Source organism: Acomys minous, assembly GCF_964271855.1.
Source record: "Acomys minous genome assembly, chromosome: 18".
NCBI lineage: Eukaryota > Metazoa > Chordata > Mammalia > Rodentia > Muridae > Acomys > Acomys minous.
In genome coordinates this window covers 18,904,034-18,923,223 of record NC_140501.1, presented here as the reverse complement: position 1 = coordinate 18,923,223, position 19,190 = coordinate 18,904,034, and the positions used below count along the sequence as shown (strand labels likewise).

General features: G+C 42.8%; 1 protein-coding gene across 3 annotated transcripts in view; it reads left to right on the top strand.

Moving 5' to 3' along the window:
- SLAIN1 (SLAIN motif family member 1) overlaps positions 1-16,346 on the top strand; it is a 55,826-nt gene extending 39,480 nt beyond the window's left edge. For all 3 annotated transcript variants that reach the window (XM_084767805.1, XM_084767804.1, XM_084767806.1), the window contains 4 exons: positions 711-1,052; positions 8,006-8,161; positions 13,770-14,052; positions 15,263-16,346. In XM_084767805.1, the coding sequence (XP_084623931.1) occupies positions 711-1,052; positions 8,006-8,161; positions 13,770-14,052; positions 15,263-15,338 (857 nt within the window). In that variant the 3' untranslated portion in view covers positions 15,339-16,346. The remainder of the gene's footprint in view (positions 1-710; positions 1,053-8,005; positions 8,162-13,769; positions 14,053-15,262) is intronic.
- The last annotated feature ends 2,844 nt before the right edge of the window (positions 16,347-19,190 follow it).

Here is a 19,190-nt window from a genome sequence, read left to right as displayed (position 1 = left end):
TAATGGTGAATTTAAGCACTTCATCTAAAACATGTGGCAAAGATTGGATGCGAGCTTCAGGTACAAGTAGTCATGAGGAGACTAAACACTTGCTGTAGACAGTACTAAAAATGAAAAGCTTGCAGTGTGCCTGTCTCAGGGATGGCTGCTGTTTGGGATGACCTAATCCCACAGCAGCATTGAAACATCGTTGCACTTTGAAAAATTTAATAGCTAGTAGCATAAAGACCTTGTTAGAGGGTATTTGCAACTCATGTTTTAAACTTCCTTCTTAGCCCTGAGGGTTGGTAGAGGAAGCAGGAGCCTTGCTTGGTCAGGGAGTTGGTTTCTGTAATTCCTCTAGCTCTCAGGAAGCTATGATTATAATGGATATTCCTTTTTTAAACTCTGTTTTCCTAACTATTTTCAAACTTGGAAAGGAATACAATTTGGAGAGTCCCATAGCAGATGACTTCCGGAGCCACAACAGAAAGGCTGTGTGTCTTCACTGGAGTGGTGCTTTAATTTTTTTCAACACTGCCTGACCTGACATTAGATATGTGTTTGGTAGATAAATGTATGTTTTTAAAAATTTATGTTGGGGGTATTTAATAACCTTTAAGCAAAATGTTATGTCCTCGGTTGAGTAATTTATTGTCATTTTAAAATAAAAATAGTAAATGGCGCTAGTTACTCCGAACTGTCTGGTAAAGCGCTGTCTGTTTCACCAGGTCTCAGGCAGGACTACGCTTCTACTTCAGCGTCTGTGTCGAGACACACTTCCAGTCTGTCGCTGAGTTCAGGGAAGAAAGGGACATGTAGCGACCAGGAGTACGATCGGTACAGCCTGGAGGATGAGGAAGAGTTTGACCATTTGCCGCCGCCGCAGCCTCGCCTTCCGAGGTGTTCGCCTTTCCAAAGAGGGATCCCCCACTCACAGACTTTCTCCAGCATTCGGGATTGCAGGAGGAGCCCCAGTTCCCAGTATTTTCCTTCGAACAATTTCCAGCAGCCACAGTATTACTCCCCTCAAGCCCAAACTCCAGATCAACAACCAAATAGGACCAGTGGAGGTAGGTGCTGTTTCCCGCCGATACATCTTTGCCCGGGGTTTCTCACGTCTAAGTTTATCCTTCTGTCCTTGTCCCCTTGGTCTGAATTTCCATCTAAAACTCACTACCTTCTAGCTGTGTCTCAGCTTTATAGATCTCTGACTTCAGGAAGATTATCTTGATGATCCTGCCTCAGCAGTGACCTTCAGGTATGCAGATGCTTTTGTGTATTTGTGTGTGCACAGCGCGTGGGTATGCGCACACATGTGGACAGAGGCAGAGGTTAGAGGTCAGTGGCTATTGGCTTTCTTAATCGTTGTCCACCTTTTTTCTTGAGACCGGGTATCGGCTGGAATCTGGGCCTTGCTGATAAGGCTGTACTGGCTGGTTGGTGAGCCTCCGGGTTCACACCCTGTCTGCTTTCCCAGAGCTGAGATCACAGGAATTCTATTTACGTGGGTGCAGAAGGATCTGAGGTCGGGTCCTCGTGCTCATGCTGCCTGCATTTTGCTCACTGAGCCATCTCTCCAGCCCCCACGTGTGAAGACCTTTGTGGTGTTTGTCAGGTGTAGCGTGGCAGTATTGTGCAGGCTGAGGGCTTCATGGCTGAGCTCCGTGTAGTTAAAAAGGTCCTCGTTGCGTTCATAGCATCAATAGTCTCTTACTCTCTGTTTTGAGATTAGGGTGACAGTAAGTGTCGACAGTGAACCTTTCGGAGCACACTGCTCTTGCACTAATTCCTAACTTCAGATTAACACCCACAAAGCAGAAGGATTGGGGAGACTTCTTATTGGCATGTTAATGAAAAATTGATCCGTAATGCCAGTGTGTGTGTTATAATTCTCTATTACATTTTTTTACTGTCCTTTTCTTCATATTCCAAGGAATTAGACCCTGTGACTCCTGAGAACCACAGAGAGAACAGTCATGTGACACCCCAAGGCTGGTGTGCCTTTGTATCAGACAGGACCTCCATGCAGAACCTAGAAAACTGCAAGAAACTACTTAACTGTTTTGGACTTAGATAGTTATAGCCTTTCAATATAAAATCATAGCATTTATCAAAGTCCAGAAGTATATAAATGGCCTTTTAAAATGTCACTAGGGTGAAATCAAGGTGAATTAGTGGTCAAATGGTAACACATTTTTAGTTTTCACCCCTTTTCCTCCTTAGTTGTATTATTTGGGCAAGATAAAAGGTCACTTGAAAGTATTTAAAGTATTGTATTTCAAATACCTCCAATAATATGCTCAGATTTTAAATTTGAGAATGTTGGCTAAGGAAAGTCTTATGGCTAATATCCTAAAGCCCCTGATGCCAGCCAGGTGGTGCTGCATTCTTCATGTTCGTACGGATGCCCTGACAGCCTGCCGCAGCTGGAAGGTGGGTGGCAGGGCTTGTGACCTGGAGGTCTTGACTTTTCTTCTCTTTCTTTCTTTCTTTCTTTCTTTCTTTCTTTCTTTCCTTCCTTCCTTCCTTCCTTCCTTCTTTCTTTTTTTCCTTTTTTGCTTTTTTGGGTTTGTTGTTGTTGTTGTTGTTGTTGTTGTTGTTGTTTGCGTTCATTTGCTTTTCGAGACAGGGTTTCTCTGTATACCATTGGCCATCCTGGACTCGCTTTGTAGAGCAGGCTGGCCTTGAAGGTGTTTTCTAGCACCATAGTTTAGTGTGTCCTGCAGGCTCTGGCTCTACTTCCTGGTGCGGGTACTGTCAGCGGGACTGATCTCTTCTGTGTCACAGTTGTTCTGCCTTGGAGCTGTGATAACACTTTCATCAAACGTGTTCAGAAAGAACTGGGTGTCCCTGAAGCCCATGCTGTGATGCTGCTCACGGGGAGTGGGAACATGTCACGGTCCAGGGTCCGCGTGTAGTGGTTTTATGTTCCTTAAGTGTTTCTGCACATGAAGGGACAGGAGCACCAAGGTAGTTTTCTGGCTGTGCTTCTGACTAATCGGCTTCCTGGGAGGACACAGGCTCTGAAGCCAGCAGGCCCTGAGTCCCCATCCTGTCCGCCCACTCAGCCCTTCCAAGCTGAAGTTTCAGCTCACTCAAGCTTTGAGCTTCTTAGCTGTAAAAAGAAGATAACATAATTTCTGTCTTTCAGAAAACATCACTGTAATTTTGCATTAACCATCTGGTATACTTTCTCCCGATTTAAATATGTTACAAGGAATAAATTAAAGAAATTAAATAATGAACACTGCATTGCCTGGAGTAAGATGTGCTGAATAAAATTTCTCTCCCACTCCACCTACACGTTTTGAACATTTTTAAACATATGGCTCAGATATCTGAGCCTTCACTGTTACTTGAACCAACTTATGGAAGAAAATGGTAACTTTGAGAGTATCCAGTGTTCTCAACTACTAAAGCAATACAGATGGGAGAAAATAATTAATGCTTCAATCTATTTCTTTTTAACAATTTATTTATTTATTATTATGTATACAGTGCTCGCTCTGCTTGCATGTACTCCTGCAAGCCAGAAGAGGGTGCCATATCACATTACAGATGGTTATGAGTCACTATGTGGTTGCTGGGAATTGAACTCAGGACCTTTGGAAGAGCAGGTGGTGCTCTTAACCACTGAGCCATCTCTCCATCCCTGCTTCGATCTATTTTTTAAAATGATAATAAAAATTTTAAAAGAGCACATACAACTGGGAGGGAGGGAGCTATGTTGGAGGATCCTGGGGTAAATTGGGAGCCAAGAAGGGAGGAGCAGGTATGATAAACATTGTATATGTGTATGAAAAAAATTTAAGAATAAATAAGATACCATTCAAAAAACATACTGAATTTTATATTATTATTGTGACAAAATACTCTTCACTCAAGCTAAGCCAAACTGGCATGAGGAGGCAGGCGGATCTCTAAGTTCAAGACCTACTTGGTCTTCATGGTGAATTCTACGTCAGCCAAGCCTACATAGTGAGACTCTGACTCGAGCAACCAAAACTACAACCTTGGCAAAACAACAACAGTTTAAAAAGGCAGAAACAGATTTTAAACATTTATTATTTATGCGGGTCCTACACTGTCTAGTTTCCAAAAAGACCGCTTCTAAACATTTTTGGCATGTTTTGGAGGAATCAGTGAGTTGGGAGTAACTAAGCTTTGTAAATTGTTTCCTGGCCTTCCTGTACTCCTTAGGGTTTGGGTGCTGTGATGCAGCCATTGGTAGCACAAGTGACCTTCCTTGGGCCTGTGGCGGGCAGGTGGAGCTAGCGTCTCCTTGATTCCTGACTTGCCTGCTCTACTGAAGGTTGAATTGTGCTGCCCCTGACTGAACATCTTACTGTCTCTTCCACTTTCCCATTGTATATCGATCGGGTCTTGAAGATTCTGATTTCTTAGGAACATACAACTGGGACATTGCTGTTTAGTTCTTGATGTCACAGTGTGCGTTACTGTGAATACATCCTAGATTGTTTGCCAGGGTGGTCCAATTTCAGCCAGAGATCGCAGCTCACTTGCAAGTGTCCAAAGTGTTTATACTGGGATGGCTTCTTAGTAAGGGTTATGGCATTAGTACGAGTAAAGACTGCTGTTCAAGATCAGTGTGTCTGGATTAATGGAGAATAAACACACAGATCATGGTTTGGGAGAAAAATGTAACAAATGACTTTTTTGGGACATTTGGAAAACTTTGCTTATGAGTTATGTTATTGTGCTTAAATGCGATAGAAAGTATTGTGGGTCTGTAGCCATTTCTTCATCTTAGGAGATCCATATGCATTTTAGGTTAAAGTATCAAAGAGTGTCTGATGCTTTTATACTGTGGAAAGCAAACAAGTGGATGTGCTATGATGAACTAACTGTGGCAGAATGAAAACAGCTGGTAGCTCGAGGAAGAAAACACATGTGCTCATGGCACCATTTTCAATTTTGCTATATTAAAAACACGCATGGTAGATTTTTGAGATTAAATGCAATTTAATTTGTATGAATTTGTAGTACTGGGAATTCAACTCAGGCAATAATCTGTGCTAGGCCACACTATTGGCCCCTGAAATTAAAATGGAAAAATATAGAAACTCAAATTTCTAATTAATAGAATGTGATTGTTTCCCTTTGCCTCCATGCTATCCAAAAACATAGTGAAAATAGTTTAGTCTCACATAGACCTAGGCACTTCTTCACCCCAGGTGTTGGTGGAGTGCCTGTAGCCCTTGTGAAACCCTGGGCTTACTCCCAACTGCTGGGAGTCCAGGGGAAGCCTCGGGGAGATAAGTCTTCCCTTAACCTGAGCCTTTGCTTTCTGAGCTTTCTTCCCTGTTTACCAAGGTCAGAAGATGCTAACTGGAAAATATCAGAAATAAACTGCCAAACAGTTTTCTGTCACCTTGACACAAGGTAGAGAGAAACTGGTGAAGAGAGAGGCTCAGTTGAGAAAATGCCTCTATAAGATCAGGCTATGGGGTAGTATGTAGGGTGTTTTCTTAATTACTGATTGTTGTAAGAGGACCCAGCCCATTGTGGGCAGTGCCACTCCTGGGCGTGTGGTTTGGGGTTCTATAAGACAGTAAGGTGAGCAAGCCATGAGGAGCAAGCCAGTATGTAGTTCCTCTCTGTGGCCTCTGCATCAGCTTCTGCCTCCAAGTTCCTGCCCTGCTTTGATTTTTTTTTTTTTTGTCATGACCTCCTTCCATGATGCACAGTGTTATGGAAGTATAAGCCAAAAACAAACCCTTCCCCCACCCCCACCCCCCGACTTGCTTTTGGTCATGGTGTTTTATCCAGTGATAGTAACCCTAACTAAGGCATAAACAACAGATGTTAAACAACTTTTATCATTCACTTGCTTATAAGCTTTTATTAATTCTTTATCATAGGTATGAATGTACCAGGAAAACCAGAGTGTATGTATATTTTGGTACTATCTATGGTTTTAGACATTTCAGATTTTGGAAGGAATCCCCTGAGAGTAAGGGGAAATTACTATAATGAAGAAAATAACCATGAAGTAGAAGAGTCTATGTCAAGATAGCATAGAGCTGTGCAGGGCTGTAGGAGTGGGTGGCCCCTCAGCCCACAGGTTCCTCTGTGAAGGAGGAGTCGCATACACACCCAGTGTACTAGCGAGAGCTTGCACGCTGGCTTAACTACTGTGGTCCTTTGTCGTTGCACGTTCCAGGCTGTCTTACTGTGCTTCATTATACTTCTTAGGTAATATGCTTTTTATACTTGTTTGCTTTTCTGTCTGTTCCCTAGACTACGCCAAACAGCAAAAAGTTGCTAGACAGAGCTACAATTAGAGAATTTAAGCACTGAAGACAATTTGGGGTATAAAGGGAGAGAAATAAAGGGAGCTGCTTTGATTTGCAGTGCTTGAGGAGTCAAGAATCATTGGTTTCTGCCTTAGCTTGAAAAAGAATGACCATGAGACTGAATGCCCTGATATGTGTTATTAAAGATAATTCTTAAAAGATTTGAACAAATTAAAACATTATGACAAATTTAGACATTACCAGGTTTGAGATCTTCTAAAATTTCACCCCTGCTTTTCAAAATGTTACTCTTTAATATTTAATTTCTTTCGTTTTGGAGGAACTGCCTTCAAATATATTTTAGTTTTTCTCCCTAGAACTAAAGATAAATGCTGGTTTAAACCATAAACACAAGCAGACTTGGGAACTGTGGTGGTCTCACACACTGTGGTATCACATGCAGAGTGCCTATCACTTAACGTATGCACCGTATGGATCTCTTCATTCATTCATTCCTTCTATGGGATGAGGGAATGTGCTCAAGTGGGGGGGGGGCATTGTGTCCAATAAGAGACTCTCCTGTCCTTGGGAACGGGCTGAACGGCAGGAACAGGCCGTGGAGAGCTAAGTCTGGTGTGGCACATGCTGAACCCATAAACTGGAGGCTTAATCTGACCCATGCTTCGGGGCTGAGGTGAGAGGGCTTGACAGTAGACAGAGCTGAGCCAGGGACTTGCCCAAGTGTGCCCCTGTGTCCCACGGACAGGGTCCGTGGAAACCGGCTAAGTGCGCTTTGTGGAAAGTAGTGACAGAAGAGGGTCTCTGCACTCTGCAGTGGTGGAAGAAGGCTTGGTGACTAGTGGGACTGAGGGGTTTGGAGTCTGGAGTGCAGAAGGGAGTGAATCTGGGGAAGTCCGTGGCTCTACAGCGTAGAACTAAAGGGAAAAAGGAATCAAGTTCCGTTTAAGCTTGCTCCGGTTTGGACTTAAGTGTTCAGATATAACTTTTGCTTTCTGAACTCGAGTGAACTGACATGTGTGGTAAAGGGAGTTGGGGAGGAGGGGTGCTAGCAAAGAGCCAGTTATTTTGAACAAGTTCTTGATACTTTGAAATCTGAGCCAGGCTGTTTGTATGTAACTCTCTGCCGCCTCCTGGTGACAGAAGATGCACCTAGCAGAAGAGAAAAAAAAAACACCATAATGAGGCATTCAGTCTTTTGGTCTTTTAGGGGTGTGCAAACAGCTTGTGTACAGGAAGGGTTGACACTTTTAAGAAGCTAATGGCTCATATTGACTCGTGGCTGTCATGCTAAGACAGTTCAAATTGGAATTTTATGTATTTCGTTTTGACCTGTTACTAGAAGACTTAGTAAGTTTTAATACGAAGTCTCATATTGTTTATCTTTTAAATGTACATGTACCTTTATTTTTAGCATTTTTTATTTATAAATGGGTTCAGGGTCATTGTCTAACCTAGTTTGACAGAGTGTTATCCATGTACTGAGTAGTAACAAATAGCAAGTTAATTAGGATGGCCTTTTTTCTTTGCTGTAGAATATGTATTTCCTCTTGTCAACGACACATCAATTAGAATATTCTAGAGTGTATGTTGCACATATCAGAGGTTACTTCCCCTTTAGTCTCTGTATAATGGACATGCTGTTTTCTGTGTGTCACTATTTTTATTATTTACTTTGAAAGCAAATGTCTCTAATGGCATGAAACTTATTTGCACTCTTTAACTTAGGGAAATCCTCTCTTTTTCAGACAAGCTCCGGAGAAGTATGCCGAACCTGGCCCGGATGCCAAGCACCACTGCAGTCAGTAGCAACCTCAGCTCTCCCGTGACAGTGAGGAGCAGCCAGAGTTTTGACTCAAGCTTGCACGGAGCCGGAAGTGGGATGTCAAGGGTACCCTCCTGCAGTAAGTGAAAAGAACTTATTTTCCCAATATTGCTTTTTCACCTAGGCACACTAGAGGAGACTTTGTCTGATAACTTAGTTTTCACTCTGGCCAAGTGGTGTTTCCTCCAGTGCCCATGCTAGTTACCAACTGCTACCACTAATAAATTACAGGGGCCCTTTATACTCAAGGCTAGAGACCTGCTAGGCAGTCACTGGTTCGCCCATTGTACAACCTGTTTCCCGTGGAGATGCTCATCCTTCTTTTTGTTAGTCTGGCATTTCTGCTCAAGAGAAGCACACTGGTTTGGCCCAGCTGTCACTTTGGTTATGTTTTTCACTCTTCTAAAGCATTTTCCCCCAAAGATGAAGATATATGTCAGTGTGTATAAGGTAATTTTATATCTTCCATCCCAGCGCACCCATAGCATTGCTCACTTGCTTTGCCCATCAGTGAGCAATGTAATGTTAGCCCCAGCGGTGTGTGTTTTCAGCCCGTGTGGGGATGCGGAGGTCCCAGGCACCTGTCCCTCCCGCATGAGGTCTGTTGGGGTTGAGTCTTATGCGGACTCCAGGAGAAAGAGCCCAGGCCAGTGTTCGCATGCTGTGAGCTCCATGGAGCGGAGCTCTGGCTAGGAGTTTGCATCTCAAGTGTTTTTTTTTTTTCTCAAGTGGTTTTTAAACCCTCCTTCCTCAAACCTAGTTTCAGATACCAGACTCTTTCTCCAACATGTGGTTGCTTTTCTTTCCTTATGTCCCAGTTTCTAACAGCAGAGTGACCGCGTTTATTCTGTGGAAGGAGCTGGTCACGCTGGTTCACAGGCAACAGCTTACTAGTCTACCAACTAACATTGTTTATATCATCTGATCATCCCACATATGTTCGCTCTATTTCCATGAATTCCCATAGTCTTGACAGTTCCTGCAGTGCTCAGAACCTCCAAGTTCAAAGTCCCCTAAGACCTAAGCCAAGTCTCAGCCGAGTACTATGAAATCAAAAAAAAAGTTACGTACTTCCAGTGTAAGATGATACAGAAAACGTTTCCATTACAGCAGGGAAGAAAGAATAGGGAACAGAAAAGAATTGGGTAGGCCAAAGCAAGGCCCAACCCCAGCGAGGTAAGCAGCTGCTGTCACAGGGTCAAGCACTCTGGCTCTTGGGTAGGCTGGCAGCTGTGGTTGTGCTGCCCACCCGCAGAGCGTGTGGCTTCTCTGTGCGCCAGCTCCTCTCACTCCTATGGCTTCCCTTGGCAAGTGCCCCATGCTCATCGCAACTGTAATTCCTGAAGTCTCAACTACAAGGCTCTGTCTCTCCCACGCTGCCCAGTCCATCTCCCGCTGTCCTCTGAGTGCTTAGGCAGGGACCTGTGAATTCCACTCTTGCACCTGCAAGCTTGCAAAACCAGTGTCACGTGATCAGCTTCAGTCTTCTGGCCAGCTCAAGAGCTAAGTGAGCGCCTTTGGACTGTGGCTGCAGAAGTCTGGTTCTCAGTCCCATCGGACCACCAAGTCTTTCTGTCTTAGTGTCTAGCCGGCATTCTGGTCTCCTGAGCTACTTTGAGAATTGCTAAGCACAAAGCTTTTTTTTTTTTTTTTTTAATTTATAAATTCCTCCTTCGAAACCAATAGCAAAGGCTTAGGAAGCACCAGGTCACAGGACCAGAGCAGTCACCCTGCTTTCAATATTTTGTTAGGTTTTTGATCACTATGACACACAACCAAGAGAAGCCATCTAAAGGGAAGAAAAATCCCACTTTGTTTCCAGTTTAGATGCCAGTTCGTGACTGGTTGGATGTGTCGCTCTGGGTCTGAGCACAACAAGTGTCATCCTGTGAGATCAGGCAGAGGAACGAGTTGTTGACTGCTCGGTAACCAAAAAGGAAGAGTTGAGAAGGGACGGGCTTAGGGACAAGGTATGTCCTCTCAGGATAGGACCCATGGCCTTGCTTTCTCCAGGTAGGCCCCACCTCCTCCTGTGTGCAGCACTTCTCAGACAAAGGCCGTCAGCTAGGAGCTAAGGCTTCAACACAGGAGCCTGTAGGGGACCCATGCCTATGTGTATGCAAATGTTCTCAAACTTGTGGGGCTGGAGAGAAGGCTAAGCGATTAACTGGCTCCTCTTTCAGACAACCCCAGTTTGAGTCCCAGCAGCCACATCACAGCTCACAACCATGTGATAAATATATGTTTGATAGATAGATGATAGATATTTCTCAAAATCAAAAACATCTCAAATCTAAATTTAATGCTCTTTTCCAAGCATTTTGGATAGAGCACCGGGCATGTGCCGAGCTTTATTGTTATTGTATTTTGCCAGGTTCTGAGCTCTCCTGGGCTTAGATAGACCTTAGTCCATTTGATTTTTCTGGTCCCAGCACCTAACATGTTGCCTGAACACAATGAACTCATAGCGAATGGCTGAGTGAAAAAGATGAGTCTGTGAATGAATGCATGCCATGCCTTTTAAATAATAAATTAAAGGCAGAGACAGTTGATGATGTGAAAGAAACTTTATGTTATTTATTTTTAGACAGCGGGCTAATTTTATCATGAAGAAACTTAGCTGAGAAAAAAAAATCCTATGTCTGAGTTGTAAAGATCATCATCAGTGTAGGGCAACAGAAAAAAGTTTTGATACTAGCAGATAGGGGACTGATTATGAGTTTTGTTGACTGTAAATCATTGTGGACAATAACAACTTTGAATGCTATAAAAATTGATCTAACCCAAAATAGAGTGGGGTGCACGTGACTCAGAATGTCTAGCTTTGAAATACTCAAAAGCTGATGAGAACGTAGTGGAAGAATTATGGCCTGTGGCCAGAGCTGAGGCCATTTGAGCCACAGAATAAATTATGATGATAATGATGATGATGATGATGATGATGATGATGATGATACTAGTAATAGATTATAATTGATAGTTCCATATAAATTTTTCTGGGTCCATGCTTAAATGAGCAAACAAATAGTGGATGGATGAGGGGAATTCTTTTTTGGGGGGGGGTGGGGGGGATTCTTCATAGTGAGATTCTATCTAGTGTATGTGGAGAATTGAAGAAGATAGAAAAGTCAAGTACAGGAGACAGAACAGCAAAGGAGGCTTACTGTGTGTTGAAGGTCAGGCACTGTGGTGGATTGGATGAGAATGGTCCCCAGAGGCTCCTGTATTGGAATGCTTGGTCACCAGGGAATGGAACCGTTTGATAGGATTAGAAGGATTAGGGGGTGTGGCCTTGTTGGAGGAAGTGTGTCACTGGCGGTGGGTTTTGAGGTTTCAAATGCCCATTCTAGACCCAGTCTCAGTGTCTGCTTGTGGATCAGGATGGAGTCCTCAGCTAGTGCTCCAGTGCCTGCCTGTCTGACACCGTTTCCCGCCATGAAACCATAAGCCAGCTGCAGTTACACGCTTCTCTTGTAAGAGTTGCCTTGGTCATGGTGTCTCCCCACAGCGACTAGGTGACTAGGACAGTTGTGTTTCAGGTTCAAGGCTTAGGGTTCTGCACATGTGGAGAAACTGGAATGGCAGCATGGTGTGATCAGACACTTGACCTTGAGTTTATAATCATGAAACTTGGCCATTATAGTCTTCCTAATTTTTTATTTCCTACTTATGAAACTAGAATAATGTCCATTTTTGCTAATTTCTTCTGAATGTGGGTCCCTCACGTATGTTGGCTATAAGGGACATGATTCATCAGTAGGACTCTTCCTGAAAACTGCTTCATAGATTCATTTCAAATGAATCGATTTCATTGAGTCTGCAGGCCACTGTTGTATCAGCAGCATGTTTAGCGGTCCATATAGATACGGAGTAGGCTTTTGTTGATTTAAGTCTTTGTTAATGCGTCTTAGCAGTGTTTTATAGCTTTTTTTCTAGAGGTTTTATATCTCTAAAATTAAGCTCATTTCAAAGTATCTAATTATTTTTATATTTTTTTCAAATTTAGCTTCTTCTAGTTTTTTGGTATATGAATGTTTTTGTTTCTATAATAAAATGCCTGACGAAGGTGACTAAGGAAGGGAGCATTTATCTCAGCCCAGAGGCTCACAGTTTGAGACTGTCATTCATCATGGCAAGAGGGCGGGGAGCAGGTGGCTGGTCACATCACATCTGCACGGAGAGCTGAGTGCTGGTGCTTGGCCAGCTGCCTTTTCTGTGCAGGCCAGAACCCAGCAGTATGATGGTGCCCCTGCATCCGGGACTGGTCTTTCCTTTCACTTAAAAGTTTTCTGGGAAGCCATCTTTGACCCAGACGTGTGTTTCCATGTCGATCCTAGGCAGGTCAGGCTGACAGTGAAGGATAACTGTCACCGATGGTGTTCATAGTATAGTTGGTCTTTGTGTTTTGCTTTTATATCCAGGGACTCTGCTGAATTCACTTATCCTAAAGGCTGAGGAGCTCTATATAGGTGCAACCTAGGACCTTCACTTTATCAGCAAAACCTGTTGGAGGATGTTCATAAAGCCCCAACAGAAACAGTCCAGCCTTCCATCTTCAGGAGAGAACAGATCAGTTCTGACACCCACGCAGTGGGTAGTAGTACACATAACACCCCACTGCATAGTAATCCCACAGCACGGCGGACTCTCAGACACATTGCAGGGTAAAGGACGCTATACACAGAAAGGAACAGAGGATGTGATTCAAATGTGGGGGTGGCCAGCATGTGAACACACAAGAGGGAATGTGTCATCTTTGGCGGTGGCTTCTGTGGGGGGTGGCGGGTGGGAGTATTTGAGGAGCTGGTGAAGGTGTAAATCTTGAGACGGGGATGTTCACTGTGGAACGTCACCAGCCTACACACTAAAGGTTTATCATATACAATGCTTCAAAAGAAGTTGAGGCAGCTTCACATAGTGACCTGTGTTTTAGTTAACAGATTTTTTTTTTTCATGTAAAAACAGTCACCTTTAAAAACTTGCAGGCAGGCAAAACTGTGCCATAGTTTCTGTCAGTGTTTTCTCTTAATTTTTAGAGCAAAGGAGCACAGAGATAAATAGTTCTGCCTGTTTATTACCACAGACTGTAAAGGGATGTTTAATGTTGGTAAAAATTTTAAAAGTTGTTACTCAGATTTCTCCCTTTATTTTACAGATTTTGCCACTGTTACAAAGGTCAAAAGAATGTCTTTTAAATTGAGAAGCTGCTTAGGGCTTTAGGTACTGAGGCTTTAATTAATTTATTTACTTTTCAAATAAGCCCTGAGATAATGTCATAATAAATGCTACCTAAGGCATATGCCTGTGCCAACAAGCATCACTCCTGGCTTCCTTTCTATAATTACAGCTATTAAATTGTCACCGTGTTTTGTTTTCATGAAGCCATCCTCAGAAAAACCATCAAGAAATCCTAATTGGGGGCTGGAGAGGTGGTTTAGTTGTTGAGACCACTTTGCTGGTCTTCTGGAAGATTCATCTTCAGTCCCAGTAGCCACATCAGGTGGCTTACAACCATCTGATGCATGTGCGCACACACACACACACACACACACACACACACACACAGAGAGAGAGAGAGAGAGAGAGAGAGAGAGAGAGAGAGAGAGAGAGAGAGAGAGAGAGAATCTTTTAAGCAAAGAGAACTTTGTCTTGGAACAGTTCAACGATTCTTACGTTTTCTCCTACAGTCCCATCACCAGGACAGATTCAACACCGAGTTCACAGCGTGGGGCATTTCCCAGTGCCCGTCCGGCAGCCCCTGAAAGCCACAGCCTACGTGAGTCCAACTGTTCAAGGCAGCAGCAGCGCGCCTTTATCCAATGGCACACAGTTATATTCCAACACGGGCATCCCTACTCCAAACAAAGCCGCAGCTTCTGGGATCCTGGGCCGCAGTGCCCTTCCGAGACCTTCACTGGCAGTAAACGGGAGTAACCTGCCTCGGAGTAAGATTGCACAGCCTGTCAGAAGGTGAGGATCTTTGGAAATCGGAGTTTCTCCAGCTCACTCTAACTTTTCTCCTGCTCGATTTAACCATAAATCATTGTCCTTAATGGCACATCCTGGGTCCTTCTTTCTCAGCTGATGGGTGTCGCTGTGTAGTTAGATTCCCTTTTCCCTTGCCTCATTCTGGATGACAAGTCCCATCTACAGGACTTCTAGTCTTCCCTGCCCCAAGTTACTTGTGTGGCTAGTCTCCTCCCGACTTCAGGTCTCTGCTCACAGTGAGACCTGTCCTAGGTCTGAAAACATCTTAGTTTGACTCATCAGAACTTGCCCAGTTTGCACTGGCAAGTTCCAGGTGGTCCAGGCAGGCTTTTTCTCAGCTTAAAAGTGTCAAGTTCCGGGGGCTGGAGAGATGGCTTAGTGGTTAAGAGCACTGGTTGCTCTCCCAGAGGACCTGAGTTCAATTCCCAGCAACCACATGGTGGCTCACAACCATCTGTAAGAGGATCTGATACCCTCTTGTGTAATGCAGATATACAGAAAGACAGAACATAAATAAATAAATCTTAAAAAAAAAAGTGACAAGTTCCTTATAGGGTACATTTTCGACAAGGCTAGTGACAGCACATCATGGCTTATTCCCCTTGGTAAATGTACAGATATGCATGCTTATGGATGAACAGAATTGCATAACACATATACATATATATGTCCATTATTGGGGACCCTCCATTTTTTTCTGGAATATGTATCTTGAAGGAGGAAGACTGCTATTGTCAGAGAATATGAGAGGGTCTGTTTTCTTCAAACTTGAGAAAACATTGGGTTTTTCAGAATTATTTTTTGAAAAACATTTCCAATGTTTCTCAAGTTCTTTTTAACTTTGATGGAAAATATTTAAAATTCTAAGAATTCATGCATATGTTTATACATTTAATAAAGTTTGCTTTATGCTTTTAGCTGTTATTCCATCAAGGATGTTACCTTTTATTTTTATCTCAAAATGTTTTTGATACATTAACTTATCCCCATGGGACACGCGTGGCTCTGTGCTCTGGCTGCAGGCGCCAGCAGATTGGCATACACTATGAGAACCCGGAAGGGGGTAACTTGATACGCATTTGTGACAGCTTGTCATTATTGGATGGAGGAGTACTGGTGAGAAGGGACCAGAGTGAGCAGTGTCACTGGTGGGATTATTAACAGCCCGTTTGCTTTCCTTGTCTCTTCGTAGCTTCCTGCAGCCTCCCAAGCCCCTGTCTTCGCTCAGCACGCTGAGGGATGGAAATTGGAGAGATGGTTGCTACTGATGCAGCTTACGGACCCTTGAAGGCTGGGGAAGAAGTGAAAATGAGGGTTGTGTGTTGCCTAGCTGGCTGGGTGACCGTGGGTGCTGGGATGCTCTGTCCCTTCACATCTTAGCATATGTACTGCATTGTTTTTCCGTGGACCAATCACCAGAGACTAACGATTGCACTTACTCTCTGCCTGAGATACTGCGGCACTCTCAAACCTGCGGCTGCAGTGTCGTTACTCTTAGATCTAGGAAGTTTTTGTAGAACTGCTCTGTACATGAATACTTTTTGAAAGAACTGAGACGTATCAATAATGCTTTGCCATATGAGGTTTTTAAAGTACCTTGTTCATTTTACTTACATGTTCTAAACATCTTTCCGTTACATGGTCTGCATTTTAATACATTGCATATTTACTACTAGGTTCTATAACATGGTTTGAATTTTAATTTTTTTTATAGTTTACATGAATTTTTATTTTTTGTGCCTATTTCTTTTTATGCCTATGTGAACCACTATGGAACAACTTAAACTTTGTGCCATAAAAATATTTTTGTGGTAAGGTACTATTTTTTTAGCTCTAGGGATATATCAGCAAAAATACACCGTACAATTTGGGACATAATTTTACGTTGAATGAGCACAATTTAACCTAAAGCATTGCAAGGAGACAGCCAGACGGCAGAGTTAAACAGTCTTGTCTTTTTCATTGTTAATTTATTGTCTTACATGAGTTTTTCATGTTTATGATGGTATCATAAGCTCATTGCACTTAAGACCTGCAATGTTTGCTACTCAACCACAATTGATTTCCAGTACTTTATTACAAAGGATGAAACTGTAATGTTTTATTAACAATGCTTCTGGAAATGGATGCATTTTAAAGCAAATAAACCTTTTTGATAGACCTTTTACAAAACCCATTTGCACTAATGGATGCTTTCTTATGGTCTGTGACTTACTATTTGTTACTGTGTACCCTGCTGTTTTGGAATGTTCAGAAATAAAGACTCTATTTCAGCAGTCTCAGGCCCTGCATGAGTGTGCAGCATCCCACGTGGGAATCTCATGCCCGTGTCAAAGCAGTTAGCGCGGCGATGTTCCTGGATAGGGGCATTTCGGAGCCCCTTAAAAACCTGCCATTTTAAAGATTTTTGTCTTCTCTTTTCTAAAATTTGTTTGATAAGAAATACCAGGTTTTAGTTTTGTGACAAGATTTGGTCTCAGAAAGGCCACTAGAACACACTGTGTTCAGGACACATCTTTGCATGAACACAGTGTCTGTGGGGGTCTCAATTGTCTTTGGATGCTGGATTTAAAAACTTTCTCGGTATCAGAAAAATTGCAAAAGACTGCCACTGCGGTATATGACCTCCCCTGAAGATGTCATAGAGAGTTCCAGCAAAGGTTTAACGAATGCCTATAGTTATAAACTTTTAATATTTTGCACATGGATCTATATAGAACTAAAAGGACTTTAAAAAATAATGTTCCCTGAAAATGAAATGTAGGTTCATGGGAATGGTATGAAGCATAAACTTACAGTTACCAAACAACCGAGCTAAGCTTTGTCTACATTTATTGGACTTCCTATCTGGCAGTCACCTACTGTTACACCGAGTCTCATAGAGGTGAGGTCTGGCAGTCACCCACTGTTGCCCCCCAAGTCTCGCAGAGGTGAGGTCTGGTAGTCGCCCAGCATTGCCCCCGAGTCTCACAGAGGTGAGGTCTGGCAGTCACCCACTGTTGTCCCCCAAGTCTCACAGAGGTGAGGCCAGCCTGGGGAGAGCACTAGCTTTTTGTCCTTTTGACACAGAAGTCTGTTTTTCTTCACAACCATGCTCTATCCTGTGAACACGTGTAGTTAGCACATATGTGCATATGTCATATACGCAATATATATCAGTATATTTTATTCTGAAGAGATTAAAGGATTCAGTTGATTTTCACTTTGGCTATTTTTATATTTTAAAAATTGTAGTCCCTTAGGGGAATAAAAGTGAAGGTCTCCTTTATCTCGGATTTCATATTCTTGTTCTAGGGAGAGAGTGTGTGTAAAACCTTAAACATGTTAGTAAACCACGGTGTGACCCACCCTGAAAGCCCTGGGATGGGGGAAGGAGCTCAGGTAAGGAAAGCTGGGAGACCCAGGCATCTTGTAAAGCACACTGCACATGCGGGCCGCTGGGTAGGTAGATGGCATTAACGAGCTGCACTGAGCGAAAACCAGAGACTGGACCCTAAAGAGTCTTCCTGAGTTTAACCTGGAAATTCTACATAACATAAAACCATGGATGTCTTCACACCTCATCAGAGGATGCACACAACAGAAGCACGAGAGATGACTTAAAACACTGTGCAGCGGGTAAGTGGGTGGTGGTCGTCAGACTGAGGTCCCCACACTAGTAGGGGATTTGGAGAATGTGGGTGAAAGTCATGGGGATGACGTCAGGAAGGTGACAGGCAAGCCCAGGTAGGGCACGATAGGCCATGGTGAGGACATGGGCTTTACTCTGAGAGAGAAAGCTATTCCCTGATTCGAGGAGTCTGGCCTGACGTACCATGACTGACACTTGTGGAGGATGGATGGGAGGAGCCTAATTGTGGACACCAGCATATGAAAGTAGCCCTCACAACTAGTCTTCAAAGCGGCTTGTTCTCACATTTGCAGTCAGTCATGGAAAGCTTGTCACGTCATCTGGTCTTGAAGAAGTTACACAGGAATGTAAGTAAAGGAACTAGGAGTGGAGAAAGGCCCTGTAGAAACTTTAACCTTTCTGTCACCTCCACCAGATAAGTGCCCACTTGCTTTCCAGGAGTTGTACAACCCTGCATTTTTCCAGCAGCACGTAAGAGTCCCAGTTGTCCCAAGGCATTGGCATTGCTAGTCTTAAGTGTTTAAATTGTAGGTGTATTGCAGTTTCTGGTTTTAACTTATCTCCTGGGTTACTAGTGACATTAAGTATTTTTTCATTTTTATTCATTTATTGAACACACATTCATATATAGATTCCTGTTCGGACCCATTTTTTCTTTAAGAGGTTTTTTAAAATTGGTTTGTAATGTTATTTATATATTTCCTCAAAGTTTTTCATTTATATGTTTAATTATTATTCTTTTATTTTTTATTTCTTTTTAATTATTAAGTTGTTTTGATGAGTAGGGTTACTAATTTTAATACAATACATTTGCCATGCTGTTGGAGTATTTTGTTTGCTTGTTTTTTACAACTAAAAAAAAAAAAAAGATTTGTCTGATTTTTTTTAAGTGTCGGGAGGTGGGAGGGAGAGAAGGAAGGAGAAAAAGAACAAGCTCACGCAGGTTCTTGAGGAGGCTGGAGGCATCAGCACGTGAGCTGCTGTCAGCAGTCTGCAGCCTGCCATGGGTGCTGGGAACTCACACTGCGTACTCTGCCAGAGCAGCACATAAACATGGGGCTCTCTCTCCAGTCCTGCCATGTTTTTAAATGTTGATCCTTGTGTCTCTTAAAGGAATATGTCCCGTTTCCTGTGATTCTGACATGATATTCTCCTATATTCTAGAAGTTTTATTATTTGGCTTTCATGTAAAGGTTTGTAAGTATGGTTATATTTTGTATTTTCCATGTGGATATCTGGTCTTATTTAATGAGAAGTCCCATTTTCGCCTCTCTCTGCTGTACGTCCGATGTCCTTGTGTCTGCCTACATCTGTCTATCTATGCTCTCATTAGAACTATACAGTTGCAGTTACGGTAGCTTTATGTTTTTAAATAGCAGAAAGCTACCTTGTTTTGCTAATCTCCTTTGTTATACCCATATGTATGTATGTATTTGGTCAAATTTTTGCTGACGTCTTGTTAGATGTCTTATTGGGAGTGCATTCAATT